Consider the following 17,975-nt stretch of genomic DNA (forward strand, 5'->3'; position numbering starts at 1 on the left):
GCATCGCTCCACGCTGGTGGGCAGTCACCTCCCTCCGGGGCAGGAGGACGAGTGGAATTGAGGAGGCCAGGCAACTTTTCCGGACTTCCCCAGGAGCCTCGATTCCAAGGACGAGTTTCCTCCACCTTACGCGCTCCCCCTCCTTTCTCACCCCCTTCACCTCCCGATGTCCCTCTACAGGATCGGCCGCCTTTCACAAAGGACCGTGAAGGCGAGGAAGAGAGAGACAGAGAGGCCGTGAAGGGGTCAGAGCGGGGAAGACGGAGATTAGAGGGGGACGAGTGGGGAAGAGGATAAAGAGGAGGAGAGGGAACGTCCATGCCGGTCCTCTATCGGGTAATCCCTCTGCCGCACCGAAGAACGGGAGAGGATACCTACGGCGTCGCGCTAATTCGGGGGATGCGGGAATGATTCACAGAGGAGGCGGAAAATGAGCGATCCCGTGACCTCATTCCTCCCTCCCACTCGCTCACCCACACTTATATTCACCTCCCCTTCTCTCTCCTCCACCTCCAAAATCTGCTTTGTCCCCTCCTTGCCCCACCACTTGCCTCCGTCCCCTTGGTCCCCTCCCTCATCTGTCTCCCTCCCTCTGTCGCCTTCACCTTCTCGCCCCACCACACCCCTCCATTTCTCCCACATCCTACTCCCCTGCTTCTTCCCTTCCCCACACTTCTCGCCTCTCTCTCCACCCTCCCTATATCGCTCCTGCCCTCCATCCCGCCCTCTCAGTATCCGTTTTCCCACTCCCCACGATCCTCTCTCCCTCTTCTCTTTCTCCCTACTGCTGTACCTCAACCTCCCTCCCTAATCCACCGCTACCTTACGTCACCTCTTTCACTCATTTCCCTTTCCCTAACCTCCCCTTTCCGCTTCCTCCCACTATACATATCTCAGCCCTTCGCCTTTCTCTTCCTGTCCCACTTCCCACTCCCCACACTCCTCTCTCCCTTTCCCTTTACCGCACCCCTCCCTCTACCTCTGCCCCACCCTCCCTCATCACTACCCTTCTCTCCCTACTCATATCTCCCGCCCGTTGCATCCATCCCTCCCACCCTCCCTTCACCTCAGACAGAGGGACCGCACCCACCCACTCCCTCCACCCGGCGCACCTCCTTTCTCTTGTATCTCGGCGTTAGGAAGAGTTTCAGATTGTCCTCTGCATTTCTTTGTGGAAAGGCGGGGAGAGCAAGGGAAAGGGGGGCGAGTTTTGCAATACAGGGACGAATGGTGGTGCAGAGGATGAGGGAATGGAGAGAGGGGTAGGGAGGGACATGCAAGAGATATGTGAGGGCGGTAGTTTCATGGGAGTGAAGTGGAGAGATGAGATGCGTGAGAGGGAATTAATGTTTCCAGAGGGGGAGGCAATCAGCAACGGGACAGAAGGAGATAAGAACCGGGGGGGAGTGGGGAGGGATCGTTGTCGAGTTATAGTGCGGACAGGTTGGAGCCTCGGATCAACATCAGGAGTGGAGTAGAGGGTGCCGGTGGGGCTGAACAATAAAGGCAAGAAAATCTCTCCCCCCTACCTCGTGGGTCCCTCGCTCAGAAGGAGGAGGAGATTCTCAAAGAGAAGTTAGAGACAGACGGGGTAGAATGGTGAGAGGGGGATGTTGGAAGTGAGGAGGGTTGTGGGTTGGCTAACAACTGGGAGAGTTCTGCCTCGTTACCCTGTCCTCCACTCCTGCCGTCTCTGACTGTGGGTCTCTGCCTCTCTGCGAAGGCTCGGAAAATCAGGAACGGAAATATCCCGGCGGATGGCGGCGCACGGCAAGGTGAGGGATAGAGTCGATTCCCCGGAACCTCACTCTCCTACTCGCTACAACAACATCGTCTGCCCTACCTCTTCTTCCACCCTCGCTGTCTCACTCTCCTCTCCATTTAAATCAGAAGTTTTTTTCCCACTCTGCCTCCCTCTCCCTATCTGATCTTTTCCATCTCACGGTTCCTCCCCTCTCCGTCCTCACGCTCCTTCCTCCCTGTCTCTCACTCTCCTTCCCTGCCCGCCAGCCACGGATTCTCTATCCGTTTCACTTCCTCCCTCTCCCTCGCAGTTGCATCTGCAACTGTCACACAGCCTCCCTCTACAACCGTCTCGAACTTTCTCTTCCCCCTCCATATTACGCTTCTCGCCATCATCACTGTCTCTATCGTCTCCTTTCCCCCTCTACGACCACCCTTCGTCATCTCGATCCCCACATTCCTCACACTCTCCCGACTCTCTTTTACGCCGCTACCCCACTCTCTAACGATGCCCATGTGCCCTTCCCCACTCCCTATCTCTCTCCCACACCCTTTCCCTCCCCAACCTCCTTCCTTTCACCCCTCTCCTCCCTCTCCCACTCTCTCTTTCTCAAGCTTCCTGCCTTCCCTTTCAATCTGAGACCGTTTCTCTCGGTCTAAACTTATTCTCCGATTCGTTCGCTGCCTCCCCGTCACTAACCCCCCCCCCCTCTCTATCCTCCATGAATATCCCAAATATGCTGCAATTTCTCTCCGCTGTCCAGATCACTTCCGCACTCTACCCACTCTTTCCCCATCCCTATCTTTCTCACTATGCTCTTCACTCAGCCCTCTCTTTCACTCTCCCCTCTCCCTTTCTCCACCAGCCTCACTCTCATACTTTCTCTCTTCCCAATCACTTTCGCCCGCACTGACCTCGCGCCTGACGGATATCCGATAACTGTTCCGTTTCCTGGAAAGGCGCCCCCACTGGACAGGTACGTCCTCGTCACAATTTTTATCATCGCAATCGGGATCGGTCACACTCTCTATTGTAAGTCAGATGCGCGGGGAAAAGAGAACGTATCTTTGGAAATGATGGACGTGTAGAGAGGGAGCTGGTGGGGATTGTTCGGACTGGCGCAGGGAGAGAGAGTGAGACAGAAAGAGTTACACGGAGAACCTCATCAATGCCCATGCACACACTTCGGGGGTCAAACACAGAGTGAATTTCCCTATCCACCGTCCCATTACAGACTCCCGGGGTCAGGCTAAGAGTGAATCACCCTCCACACCGTCCCATCGAACACTCCCGGGATTAGAAACAGAGAGAATCTCCCTCCACACTGTTCCATTACACACTCCCGAGGTCACACACCGGGTGAATCTCCGTCCACACCGTCCCATCACACACTCCCGGGGTCAGACACAGAGTGAATCTCCCTCCACACCGTCCCATCACACACTCCCTGGGTCAGACACAGAGTGAATCTCGCTCCACACTGTCCCATCACCCACTCCCGGGGTCAGGCACAGAGTGAAGCTCCCTAAGCGTTGTCCCATCACACACTCCCGGGGTCAGGAACAGATTGAATCTCGCTCCACACTGTCCTATCACACACTCCCGTGGTCAGGCACAGAGTGAAGCTCCCTAAGCGTTGTCCCATCACACACTCCCGGGATCAGAAAAAGAGAGAAGCTTCCTCTCTGCCCGCTTTCCTCTCTCAGCAATCAACAGCGCTTCGGCCTTCCTGTGGTCTTGAACTCTGTCTCTGCCTCAGAGATAATATGTGTGTGTCGCCAACTGTAGAGCAAGGGGATGGGGTGGGTAGCGGAGGAGAGGGGAGGGCAGTGAAGGGATGTTGAGTTTTCAGTCACTGGTCGGGGGTGATGAGAGGTAGAGAGGCTCAAAACCAAGAGATCGATACCCAGTGGAAGGAGAGCGTGATAGCACCAGACGTTAACACTCCGCCATTACACCCGTATTTCTCTGTGAAAACAGACAGAGAGACATTTGAACCGGCCTGACGGAGCCGTGGTGCAGTAGGGGAAGAGGCGCGTTTCAGGGAATGAGGATCTCGGAGGGAGTGGGTGACAGAGAAATACAGGGTGATAGGTGATACAGGGTCTGGCGGAGACAAGGAGGGGTGAATTTAAGGGATAAGGTGACGGAGGACTATAGAGTAGGGCGGAGAGTCCCAGACAATCCTCAATCTCCCTCTGCTTCAGTCGGAATTTCCCCCCTGCTTCAAACGGGGACAATCACACCAGTGCCCGAGAAGAGTAGGGAGAGCTGCCTTAACAACAATCGCCCAGTGACTCTCACAGATACAGTGATTGAGTGTTTAGAGAGGCTGGTCATACCCAAAGTCAACCCTTTCTCCAGCAAGGACATGGCCACTATAATGTGACGAACTCCACTATAGGTCTACCGCGGATACAATCTAATTTGCTTTCCCCTGGACCATGGACCACCTGGACAATTCAACACCACCGTTAGGCTGCTGTTGACTGACAACAGCTCGGCGCTCAGCATAATCGTCCCTTCAGATCCTGGGCCAGTGAACCTCCCTCTGTAACATCCTCATCGGGAAACCTCAGTCAGTTCAGATCCGCAGTGACGTCACCGATCTACAGGCGGGGTCGAGGAAGCAGAGAGGCTACAGAAGGGTTCAGAGAAATTGGGCGAATGGGGAAAGAAGCGGCGGGTGGATCACAGTGTCGGGATGTGTATGGCCATGCACTTTGTTAGAAGATATAAAGGCATAGATTGTTTAATAAATGGTGAGAGAATTCAAACACATGAGTTGCAAAGGGACTTGGTAGACATCGTGCAGGATTCCCTAAAGGATCATTTCCAGGTGGAGTCCCTGGCGAGGAAGCCAAATACAATGTTCGCATTCTTGTCGAGAGGATTAGAATATGAAAACAAGGATGTAGCGTTGAGACTTTATAAAGCACTGGTGAGGCCTCACTTGGAAATACTGTGAGCGGTTCTGGGTCCCTTATCTATACCGGCCAGATGAGCTTGCATTGGGAAGGGTTGAGAGGAAGATCACGGGAATCATTCCGGAATTGAAACGCTGATCAGATCAGGAGCGTTTGATGGCTGGAACTCAGAAGAATGAGGGGCGGCGGGGAGAGGGTTGTTGTTGAAATCGATCGAATGTTCAAAGGCTTCGACAAAGTAGGTGTGGAGAGAAGGTTCCCCGTGGCGAGACCTGTGGACCCACAACGCAATGGAGATCCGTCCGTTTAGAACGGAGACTGGGAGGAATGTATTCAGCCAGAGTTTGGTAAATATGTAGAACAGGTTACACAGGCGGCTGTGGAATCCGTGATTGGGGGTATTGAAGTCAGAGGTTGACAGATTCTTGATTATTCAGGGCATGAAGGAATACGGTGAAAAGGCAGGAGATTGGGGGTGTGGGGGACGGACCTGGATCAGACATGATGAAATGGCGCAGCAGACTCGATGGCCTAATTCTGCTCCTATATCTCATGGTCTGATTTTAGATTCCTGTGCTGCCGGGTGTCAGCATCTCAGTGGATCTGTCCTGGTGGGACCAACACATTCATGCAAACACGGAGAAGGTGTCATGTTCCCGACTGAACAGCGCCAGGCAACCAAGTGTTGGCACGTCCATTCCCCGGAGTGTGATGAGATGTCACTTCCCTTTTAAGACTCAGACTGACAATTATTGCCTGTGAACATTGCTTCATGGAAAGTCTGTCGTTGACGTCCCCGTGCTGAGCACTCAGTGCTCAACCGTAGGAGATCCACTTCGAGAACTATTCTTTGCGATATAAACTTCAGATGCATTTGCTGTCGTCTTGTTTATTTCGAGTCTGAGTTTCAGTGTATTCCAGACCATACTCTACATTTCCCATCACCACCATAGGTCTCTCGTTACAGAAGGAATTACAACGTTAGCCGTTTGAGAAGGTTTGGTCTTTCATTGAAGACCAACAAATGATCGCTGGGAATTATTGCATCGCCGCCTGGTACGGAAGCTGCAATACACAAGGTAGCCAAAGGCGGCAGAGTGGTGTTGACTCAACCAGCTCCAACACGGGTACAACCCTCCCCAACATCGAGGATGCGAACCCTCGAAAAGGCGGCATCCATCACTGAGGCCCCTCACTCCGGGGAGAAGCTCCCTGCTCATTGCTACCATCGGGAAAAGACACAAGAGCACCACGACCACATTTTTGCAGTATTTATTAACGTCTTAAAACTTACATAAATTTTGCATTCTTGCGACGCACTGATCCTGCAAAGATACAACGCTCATGGTGGATAAGTCACAGATAATGATAAGGTGGTAAACATGAGGTAAAGTCCTTTAATACAGGTAGCGGGAGGCCGGAAAGTAAGGGATAGGAAAATGGGGATTAAATAGGGGGAGACGGCAGTGGAGGAGTTCTGAGAGAGAAAGAGTTTGAAGGAACGAGGGTAAAGAGAGAGCGAGATGCAGAGTAAGAGTGCCATAGGCAGAGAGAGCAGAATAGTGTAGGGGCGAGGGTCAGAGCGGATGGGTTTGTCAGAGTCTGGGAGAGAGCTGGAATAGAGGTAAGAGAATAATGCCACTTGATTTAAGTCGGCGACACGGGTTTTTGACAGCGATCCCGGATCTTTTCAGGAATATCCGGGCACAAAGGAGCGGGCTTCTCACAAATGAAACGGTGCTGATCATTTTTGCAACTGCCAAGCAAACCGGATTTACATTCACTGCATTCGAACTTTCCAGCGTTCACCTTGTACACGACGTTAGAGGCCGCTTCCCTGTCAACGAAGGATAAACAATTTCAAAAGGGACAGCACAACTCCAGCAGACAGTCCGGTGTCAGTCCCCAAAATACTCCCATTGTCTCAATCTCTCCACACCGACCGGTGTCAGTCCTCAAAATACTCCAACTGACGCAATCTCTCCTCACCGACCGGTGTCAGTCCCCAAAATACTCCCATTGCCTCGATCTCTCCACATCGACCGGTGTCAGTCCTCAAAATACTCCCACTGACCCAATCTCTCCTCACCGACCGGTGTCTGTCCCCAAAATACTCCCACTGACCCAATCTCTCCTCACCGTCCGGTGTCTGTCCCCAAAATACACCCCCTGACACAGTCTCTCTTGACCGACCGGTGTCTGCCCCCAAAATACTCCCACTGTCTCAATCCCTCCTCACCGACCAGTGTCGGTTCTCAAAATACTCCCACTGACTCAATCTCTCCTCACCGACCGGTGTTAGTCCCCAAAATACTCCCACAGACTCAATGTCTCCTCACCGACCGGTGTCGGTTCTCAAAATACTCACGCTGCCCCTCTCTCTCCCCACCTAGCTGTACCAGTTTGCAAAACACTTTCACTGACGCACACTCTGCAGCCCTGTCAGCCCCAGATTAATCCCCTGCCCAACTCTCTCTTCACGGAGTTGTGACAGTCTCCGAAATAGCCGCACGATCCCTCTTTCTTCCCACAGGCCCATGTATCTCCACAAATTATTTCCAAAGCCCCGGCCTCTCCCCACGGCCCCGCGGTCGTCCCCAGGTTACTCCCACACACCGACTGTTTCTCCATGGAACCCTGTCAGTCTCCAAACTAATCCCACTGTACTAATTTCCCCACAGGCAGGTTTGATTCACTATGTGCTCCCACCGATCCAATTTCTACCTTAGGGCTGCGTCTGTCCCAAGATACTTGTATCCCCACCCCCTCACGCTCACCCAACAGCCCTGTACCTTTACCTAAAATAATCCCACCGTCCGCTCCCTTCTCCCCGAATAGAACGCATGGCCCGTTCTCTCTTGAAAGACTTATATGCCAACAAATCTCACCCGACTTTGCATTTTCCAACCCAGAATGCACTGTCTTGGTCTTCGACAGCTTTGCTAACAAATTTCTGTGAAATTAAGTTGCTATCGTTAATGATTGAAATCGAGCACAATCTAAGGAGCGACATTCACTGTCTGACACCGGGAGAGTGCATTGGGACGTCGTGGAGGCAGTTTCAATCTGTGCCAGAACTCGGGATTGTGTGAACAGGCAGTGTGGAGGGCGCTTCTATCTCTGTCTGACCCCGGGAGTGTGTGATGGGACGGTGCGGAGGCAGATTCACTCTGTGTCTGACCCCCAGAGTGCGTGATGAGACAGTGTGGAGGGGGTTGCTCTCTGTGTCTGACCTCGGCAGTGTGTGATGGGATGGTTCGGCGGGTAATTCACTCTGAGTCAGATCCCGGGATTGTGTAATGGGAAGGTCTGGAGGGAGCTTCATTCTGTGTCTGACAGCTGGTGTGTGTGATGTGATAGTATGCAGTGAGCTTTACTCTGGATCAGACATAGGGAGTGTGAGATGGGACGGTGTGGAGGGAGCTACATTCTGGGTCTGACTCCGCGAGTTTGTGATGGGATGGTGTTGATGGAGCTTCACTCTGTGTCTGACCCGGGAGTTTGTGAAGGGACGGTATGGAGGGAGATTCATTCTGTGTCTGACCCCGGGAGTGTGTGATGGGACAATGTGGAGGGAGATTCACTCTGTTTCTGACTCCGGGAGTGTGTGATGGGACGGTGCGGAGGTAACATGAATTCTGTTGTGGATATATATTCTGTCGATCTCACACATACCTCTTCCTCAGTTGAATTTATTTCAAGAAGCTTTGAATGCAAGTGAGAACACAGTTCTTTCGCTTCACCGTAAGGTATTGTAAACGTGGATATGAAATAACACAGGTCTGCATTTCTGATCCAGTCCTGGGAACACGCTTGCTCTGGAAATCAGGAACAAGATACAGTGAATCTCCCTCCACACCCTCCCATCGCACACTCCCGGTGTCAGACACAGAGTGAATCTCCCTCCACACCGTCCCATCCCACACTCCCGGTGTCAGACACAGAGTGAATCTCCATCCACACCGTCCCATCACACACTCCCGTGGTCAGATACCGAGTGAATCTCCCTCCACACCCTCCCATCACACACTCCCGCTGTCAGACACAGAGTGAATCTCCCTCCACATTCTCCCATCACACACTCCCGGGGTCAGACACAGAGTGAATCTCCCTCCACACCGTCCCATCACACACTCCCGTGGTCAGACACAGAGTGAATCTCCCTCCACACCGTCCCATCAAACACTCCCGGGGTCAGACACCGAGTGAATCTTCCTCCACACCGTCCCATCACACACTCCCGGGTGTCAGAAACAGAGTGAATCCCCCTCCACACCCTTGCATCACACACTCCCGGTGTCAGACTCAGAGTGAATCCCCCTCCACCCTGTTACGTCAATCATATTCGGGATCAGTGCTTCCCCGCTCGTGCTACAGAACGCAGAGTGAAGCTCCCCCTGTGGCGCCGCTATATCGCACTCCCGGGTTCAGACACTAGGTGTCTCTCCGCCACACTGTCCCTTGACGCACTGCCCGCCAGACAGTGGGTGTCGTTCTTGCCGTACGTCTCGTCGCACATTTCCGAGATCAACAACAGACGACCATCTCCTCTCCCTCTTTGCCTTGTGATTAATAAATCCACTATCCTCTCGCTGTAAAAAAATTCTCTTCATCTCTGTATTAAATGGTACCGTCTAATTCTAAGACTGTGGCCAGTTGTCCTGGACACACCCCACCAAGAGGAACAGGTTTTCCACATCTACTGCGTCCAACCTTTTCAATGAGATACCCTCTCATTCCTCTATACTCTAAGGATTGCAGTTCAAGGGCCGATAAACGTTCTTCATATGTTAGCTCCTGCATTCCAGGAATCATCCTCGTAAATCTTCTCTGAACTATCCCCAACATCAGTACATCCCTTCTTAGGGGCCCGAAACCGCACACTGTGTTCCAGATGAGTACTCTGCAGTGCCCTATAGAGCCTCATGAACACCTCCTTAATCCTATACATTGTTGCTCTTGAAATGAATGCCAACATAGCATTCGCTTTCCTTACTGCCGATCCAACCTGCTGGTTAACCTTTAGGGTATCCTGGCACGAGGACCCTCAAGTCCCTTTGCACTTCGGATTTTTGAATTTTCTCCCCATCTAAATAATAATCAGTCCGATCTTTTCTTCATCCAAAATGTACAACCGTACATTTCTCAATATTGCATCTCATCTGCCATTTCTTTGCCCTCTCTCCTAAACTGACCAAGTCTCTCTGCAACCTTTCCGTATCTTCAACACTCCCTGCTCCTCCACCTATCTTGGTGTCATCCGCAAACCTAGCCACAAAACCATTTAATCCGTAATCTAAAACATAGAAAAACAGTGTAAAAAGTAGCGCCCCCATCACCGACCCCTGCGGACCGCCACTAGTAACCGGCAACCAAGCAGAATAGGATCCCTTTATTCCCACAATTTGCTTTCTGCCTGTCAGCCAATGCTCCACCCATTCCGATATCTTTCCTGTAATTCCATGGGCCCTCATCTTATTAAGCAACCTCTTATGCGGCACCTTATTCATAGGCCTTTTGAAAATCCAAATACTCAACATTCACAGCCTCTCCCTTGTCAATCTTATTTCAGATTACCTCAACAAATTGTAATGGATAGTGAAGCAGGATCTTTCCTTCATGAAACCATGCTGGCTTGGGCCTATCTTGTCATGTACCTGGAGGGATTTCATAACCTCATCCTTGAGGATCGACTCCAATAACTTTCCAACCACCGATGTCAGACTAGTAGGTCTGTAGTTTACTTTTTGCTGCCTCCCTCCTTTCATAAATAGCGGCAGTACGTTTGCGACCTTCCAGTCCCCAGGAACCATACCAGAGTCTATTAATCCCCAGAAGATCATTTCCAATGCCTGCACAATCTCCAAAGCCACCTCCGTTAGAACCCGTGTTTGAACCTTATCCAGTCCAAGAGACTTATCTATCCTTAGTCCATTTAGCTTCCCAAGCACTTTCCCTCCAGTAATCTTGTCTGTACGTAATTCCAGTCTCTGCTACCGCTGGCTATCAGGTATGTTGCTAATGTCTTCCACTGTGAAGACTGATGCAAAATACTCATTTAGTTCCTCTACCTTCTGTTTTTCATTATTTCTCCAGTATCATTTTCAGTCAGTACTGTATCTACCCGTGTCGCTCCGTGTCTTCATATGTTAAAAAAAACTCTTAGTATCCCTTTTATGTTAATTGCCAACTTCCCTTTCTAATTCATGTTTTCTTCCCTAATGACTTTCTCAGTTTCCTTCTGTATTGTTTTAAAAGTCATCCAGTCCTCAGTTTTCCCACTACTCTTTGCTTCCCTGCACGCCGTATCTTTTGTTTTTACTTCTCCTTGCTCTCTTGATCACGGCAATGGGCAGAGTGCTAGAGTACCGTTCGCCGTGGTCTTCTTCGTTCAGGTCAACCTCTCCAACAGTATCTAAAGCGGTATATCGATTTCGGGGGTGGTGGGACTGTCACAGCGGTGATGCCCACTATCTAATATAGGTATTATCAATCACCTCCTCACTTTCCCTAATTAGCTAAAAGTCATCCAGTTGCAGCTCCTGATCCCTAACACGATCTTAAGGAGCCTTACCTTATGCACCAGCTGGAGTTATAATCCTTCAGGAGCCTGGGAGTCTCCCAGGGTCCCCACATCTAGCATTCCAGGCACAACACTAATCCTGGGTTAGATTTCCTTCACTTGGAGAAGATTTGGAGAAGGAAGTCTGAGAATCAGAACTGGAGTGCTACAGGAGCCATTTTGATTTTTTCTTCTCATCAGGGTTATAAACTGGCAGGCGTGTGTCGTCGGCAGTGAAGCGTGAAAGGATTAAAAGGAACACAGCCTTATACAGCGGGCAGGGTCGTTTTGCGGGGAGCGGAACGAGCAAGGAGCAAAGTGGAGGCTTAAGGGCTTTGGCTCAACGGGCTTAGGCAGAAACGGACGAGGAAAAGTAGATGTAGTTTTCAATTTTTCCTGTTATTTGAGGAAAGGAGGAGTCATGAGTGTGAGGGCAGCTTGCTATTCTCGGTGTCGAAAGTGGGAGGTCCTGGAAATTCCTAGCCTCCCAGACGTCCATATTTCCGCCAGGTGCGCCAAGCTGCAGCTCCTCAGGGACCGTGTCAGGGATCTGCAGCTGCAGCTCCATGACCTTGGTCTGGTCAGGGAGAGTGATGAGTTGATAGAGAGGAGTTACAGGCAGATGGTCACACCAGGGCAACGGGAGGTAGACAAGTGGGTCACGGTTAGGAGAGGGAAGGGGAAGAGTCGGATACTAGAGAGTACCCCAGTGGCTGAACCCCTTGACAATAAGTACTCCAGTTTGAGTACTGTTGAGGGGGGGGGGGAGAGACAGCCTACCTGGAGGAAGCAGGAGAGGCTTTGAGTCCGGTCCTGTAGCTCAGAACGGTAGGGAAAGGAAGAGGATGGCAGTAGTACTAGGTGATTCGATATTTAGGGGGTCAGATAGGCGATTCTGTTGACGCAGTCAGGAGGCACGGATAGTAGTTTGCCTCCCTGGTGCCATGATCCGTGATGTTTCTGATCGCGTCCAGGATATCCTGAAGTGGGAGGGTGAGGAGCCAGAGGCCGTGGTACATATAGGTACCACTGACGGAGGTGGGAAAAAGGGAAGAGATCCTGAAAGGAGAATATAGGGAGTTAGGAAGGGTGTTGAGAAGAAGGACCGCAAAGGTAGAAATCTCGGGATTGCTGCCGATGCCACGCGACAGTGAGAGTAGGAATGAAATGAGGTAGAGGATAAATGCGTTCCTGAGGGATTGGAGCAAGGGGCAGGGATTCAAGTTTCTTCATCATTGGGACCTCTTTTGAGGCAGGTGTGACCTGTACAAAAAGGGCGGATTGCACTTGAATCCTCTGGGGACCAATATCCTGCCGCAGAGATTTGCTAAGGCTACTGGAGAGACTTTAAACTAGAATGGTTGGGGCTGGGAATCACATTGAGGAGACTAGCAGAGAGGAGATTAGTTCAGGATTAGAGAAAGGTTGTAGACAGTGTGTGAGGGTGGATAGGCAGGTGATAGAGAAGGGGAGCGCTCAGACTGAAGATGTAGGGGAGAAGTAAGAAACAAAAGATACTAAAGTTGTTTGCACAGTTAGGGATAAACAGAGTGGAATTGGTGGCGAATTTCTTAAATGTATTCATTTTAATTTTAGGAGCACTGAAAGAAAGGTGGATGGGCCTAGAGCATGGAATGATACCTGGAAATATCATGTTGTAGCAATTAGTTAAACATGGTTGCAGGAGGAGTGTGATTGGCAACTAAATATTCCTGGAATTCGCAGTTTCAGGTATGATAGAATCGGAGGGGCAAGAGAGGGAGATGTAGTATTGCTTGTTCCAGAAAATATTACAACGATGCTCTGGCATTATAGATTAGAGGGCTCGTCTAGGGAGAGTATTTGGGTCGAATTGAGGAATGAGAATGTTGTAGTAAAACTTATAGGGGTGTATTATAGACCACCTAATGGGGAGCGAGAATTGGAGCAGCACATTTGTAGGGAGATAGCAGATATTTGTAGTAAGCATCGGGAAGCCCATTCTGTAAAATAACTGGGGGGATTGGAGTCTGTAAAGTGTGAGCAGGATTGTTTGTTTGTTTGCTTGTTTGTTTTTGTTTGCAACAATACATAGAGGTACGAACTAGAGAATGGGCGGTGAATGCAAAAGCTCAGTCGTTTGCCAGATGATCGGGGGGATGGTCGGCTACGGGACACTTTAATATGCCCGGTTGATGGTGTGGCTGGTAATTGCAACCGCCACACCCTCACACAACACGGTGCTCAACACAGAGTGGAGCACTTCCACACAATCCCAACACACACGCCAAGGATCAGATATAGAGTGATGCTCCCTCCGTAGCATTCCTTCACACGCACACTGTGTCAGTCACAGATTGAGGCATCTTCCACAACATCCTTTCACAGAACATGGACGTCAGGCGAAGAGTAACGCTCCTCTCCATACACTCCCATCTCAATCCCAGGGGTTGAACACAGTGCGAGCATCGCATGGCACTCTCCCATCAGACACTCCCAGTATAAGACACGGAGTGAAGCTCCCTCCAGACTCTCCCAAGACACATTCCTTGAGTCAGACACAGAGTGATGCTCGCTGCATAGCATCCCATCGCAAAAACACTGCATCAGTCACAAAGTAAAGCTTGCTCTATACCGTACCATCGTTCACACACAGGGTTAGACACAGAGTGAAGCTCCCTCCACAACGTCCCAACACAGATCCCTGGGGTCAGACACAACCTGAGGCTCCCTCTAAACTGCCCATTACCTGTTTCCGGGGTCAGATAAAAACACCCTCCACACCCTCCCATAGACTGAATATGCGTTTTCACTGTCCTAGCACACTCTACTGGTGGCAGACTCAAGTTGTAAGGTTTAGCTCCGTCAACACCGTCCCATCATAAACTACAGGTGTCAATTACACATTTCCTTCCCACCATCCTATCACAGACTGCCTGAGGGACACATAAAAACAGAATTTCAATCCACACCGTCCAGTGACGCACTTCTGGGGTGAGACACAGGAACTTCCAATCATCCAATCCTTTGCCAGACACTGTGGGGAATCTCCTTCAGCGGTATCCCATCACGGAATCCAGGAGACAAACACAAAGAGAAACTCCCTTACACTGTTACAACGGAGGTCAGACACAGCGTGAAGCTCTCTCTCCCTACGGTCCCATCATACATGTGTGGGTTCAGACTGTCCGCTGCTCACTGTCACATCACACGTTCTTGCGGACAGACACAGAGTGAAATTCCCTCCACACCGTCTCATCACACAGCCGGAAGAGACACGGAATGAAACTCCCTCAGCACCGTCCTCACCCGGGATCAGACACTGAGGCAATCTCCCTCCACACCGTCTGGTCCCCCGCCCGTGATCAGAGAGGAAATGAAACACTCTCTGCACCATTCCGCCGCATACTTCCGTGGTCAAACACAGTATGCTGTTCCTTCTACCTAGTGACATTACACAACATACGGGCCAAAAAACGAGTAAGCTCCCTCCGCACCGTCCTATCACACACCACTGGTTTCAGACAGAGCAAAACAGTATCCAGACACACGTAACCGTTCCCGGTGTCAGACACACGCATGACCCTCCCCCCCAAGTGCATCCACCCACCCCACTGTCCGACATATCTCCTCACCACACGCACAATGTGTCAAACACAGAGACCTATCATACACACACGGAGTGAGACATAGATTCAAGCGCCTTGCACAATAACAGACAGCCTGGGTCAGACACAGTGTTAATCACTCTCTCCACGTCCCCATCACACACTCCACGGAAAGAAAATTCCTCAGCACAGACGCGAAATTGACTTAGACATAGAACGTAGAATAGTGCACGATAGTACAGGACTTTTGACACATTATGTTATACCGACCCTTAAACCCTGCCATCATATATCACCGCAAATTAAATTCCTCCACATACCTATCGAGTAGTGTCTTAAATTTCAGCTCCACCACTGATTCAGGCAGTGCATTCCACGCACCAACCACTCCTTCCCACCCCTTACCTCAAAGCCATGTCCTCTTGTATTGAGCACTGGTGCCCTGGGGATGAGGCGCCGCTGTCCACTCCATCTACTCTTAATATTTTGCATTCCTCTATCATGTCTCCTCTCATATTTTGTCTCTCCAAAGAGTAAAGCCCTAAGCCCCTTATTCTCTAATCATAATCCATGCTCTCAAAATCGGGTAGCATCCTGGTAAATCTCCTCTGCACCCTTTCCAATGCTTCCATATCATTTCTATAGTGAGGCGACTAGGACAGTACACAGTACTCCAAGTGTGGCCGAACCAGCGTTTTATAGAGCTGCATCATTACCTCGCGACTCTTAAACTCTATCCCTCAACTTATGAAAGCTAACACCCCATAAGCTTTCTTAACAACCCTATCTACCTGTGTGGCAACATTCATGGATCTGTGGACATGTACCCCCAGATCCCTCTGCTCCTCCACACTACCAAGTATCCTGCCTTTTACTTTGAACACTGCCTTGGAATTTGTCATTCCAAAGTGTAGCACCTCGCACTCCGGGTTGAACTCCATCTCAGCCCACTTCTGAATCCTATCAATGTCTCTCTGCAATCGTTGACAATTCTCTACACAATCCACAACACCACCAACCTTTGTGTAGTCTGCAAATTTGGTAAGCCACCATTCTACCTCTCATCTAGGTGGTTAATAAAAATCAGGAAAAGTAGAGGTCCCAGAACAGATCCTTGTGGGACACCACTGCTCACAACCGTCCAGTCTGAATGTATTCCCTCCACCACGACCCTCTGCTTTCTGCAGGCAAGCCAATTCTGAATCCACCTGGTCAAGTTTCCCTGGATTCCATGCCTTCTGACTTTCCGAATAAGCCTACCATGTGGATCCTTGTCAAATGCCTTACTAAAATCCATGGAGAGCACATCCACTGCACTACCCTCATCTATATGACTTGTCCTCCTCAAAGAACTCTCTCAGGCTTGTTAGGCACAATCTGCTCTTCACAAAGCCATGCTGACTGTCCCTGATCAGACCATGATTAGATAGATAGATAGATAGATAGATAGATAGATAGATAGATAGATAGATAGATAGATAGATAGATAGATAGATAGATAGATAGATAGATAGATAGATACTTTATTCACCCCCATGGGGAAATTCAACTTTTTTCCAATGTCCCATACACTTGTTGTAGCAAAACTAATTACATACAATACTTAACTCAGTAAAAAATATGATATGCATCTAAATCACTAAATGCCCATAGATCCTATCTCTAAGAATCTTTTCCAACAGCTTTCCCAACACAGACGAAAGGCTCGCTGGTCTATAATTACCCGGACTATCTCTACTACCTTTTATGAAGAAGCGGATAATATCCGCCTCCCTCCAATCCACTGGTGCCATCCCCGTGGACTACGAGGGCATAAAGACCCTAGCCAGAAGCTCAGCAATCACTTCCCTCGCCTCTTGGAGCAGCCTGGGGAATATTCAGTCAGGCCCTGGGGACTTATCCGTGCTAGTGCATTTTAACAACTCCTACACCTCTTCTCGTTTAATATCAAAAATGCTCCAGATCTTCAACCTCACTCATATTGTCCTCACCGTCATCAAGCTGTCCCTCATTTCTGAATACTGAAACAAGTATTTGTGAGGAACTCCCTCAATTCCACAGTCTCCATGTACATCTGCCCACCTTTATCTCTAATCGGTCCTACTTTCAGTCCTGTCATCCCTTTGTTCTACACATAATAAAAGAATGCCTTAGGGTTTCCCTTTACCCTATTCACCAACGCCTTCTCATACCCCCTTCTTGCTCTCCTCAGCCCCTTAGAAACATAGAACTATAGAACATTACAGCACAGAAACAGGCTTTTTGGCCCTTCTTGGCTGTGCCGAACCATTTTTCTGCCGAGTCCCACAGACCTGCACCTGGGCCATATCCCTCCAAACCCCTCTCATCCATGTACCTATCCAAGATTTTCTTAACTGTCAAAAGTGAGCCCGCATTCACCACTTCATCTGGCAGCTCATTCCACACTCCCGCCACTCTCTGTGTGAAGAAGCCCCACCTAATGTTCCCTTTAATCTTTTCCCCCTTCACCCTTATCCGACGACCTCTGTTTTTTTTTTCTTTTATTTCTCCCCTGGCCTCAGTGGAAAGAAAAATCTGCTTGCATTCACTCTATCTATACCCACATAATTTTATACACCTCTGTCAAATCACCCCTTTTTCTCCTGTGCTCCAGGGATAAAGTCCAAACCTATTCAACGTTTCTCTGTAACTCAGTTTCTCAAGTCCCAGCAACATCCTTCTCTGCACTCTTTCAACCTTATTAATATCCTTCCTGGAATTAGGTGACCGAAACTGCACACAATACTCCAAATTCGGTCTCAGCGATGTATTATACAACCTAACCATTACATGCCATTAAGCTACCTTAGAACCATAGAAATATAGAACATTACAGTGGAGTACAGGCCCTTCAGCCCTCCATGTTGTGCCGACCCATATATTTCTTAAACAGTATTAAACCCACACAACCCCATAACCCTCAATTTTTCTTTCATCCATGTGCCTGTCCAGGAGGTTCTTAAATACCTCTACTGTTTTATCCTCCACCACCATTCCTGGCAAGTCATTCCAGGCACTAACAAACTTCTGTGTAAAAAACTTACCCCAGATGTCTCCCCTAAACCTCCCTACAAGATATGCCCTCTGGTGTTTGCTATTGGCGCCCTGGGAAACAGGTACTGATTATCCACCGT

The 17,975-nt window shown here is 49.8% G+C and overlaps 1 protein-coding gene across 1 annotated transcript in view; it reads right to left on the reverse strand.

Annotated features, from left to right (window-relative positions):
* Positions 1 to 6,318: 6,318 nt before the first annotated feature.
* LOC140719904 (C-type lectin domain family 4 member A-like) overlaps positions 6,319 to 17,975 on the reverse strand; it is a 29,593-nt gene continuing 17,936 nt past the window's right edge. Inside the window, exons 6-8 of the mRNA XM_073034829.1 lie at positions 8,347 to 8,489; positions 7,560 to 7,624; positions 6,319 to 6,508 (exon numbers count right to left, since the gene is read on the reverse strand). Coding sequence (XP_072890930.1) covers positions 6,319 to 6,508; positions 7,560 to 7,624; positions 8,347 to 8,489 — 398 coding nt within the window. The remainder of the gene's footprint in view (positions 6,509 to 7,559; positions 7,625 to 8,346; positions 8,490 to 17,975) is intronic.

This window comes from Hemitrygon akajei, unplaced genomic scaffold (assembly GCF_048418815.1).
Source record: "Hemitrygon akajei unplaced genomic scaffold, sHemAka1.3 Scf000033, whole genome shotgun sequence".
Lineage (NCBI taxonomy): Eukaryota > Metazoa > Chordata > Chondrichthyes > Myliobatiformes > Dasyatidae > Hemitrygon > Hemitrygon akajei.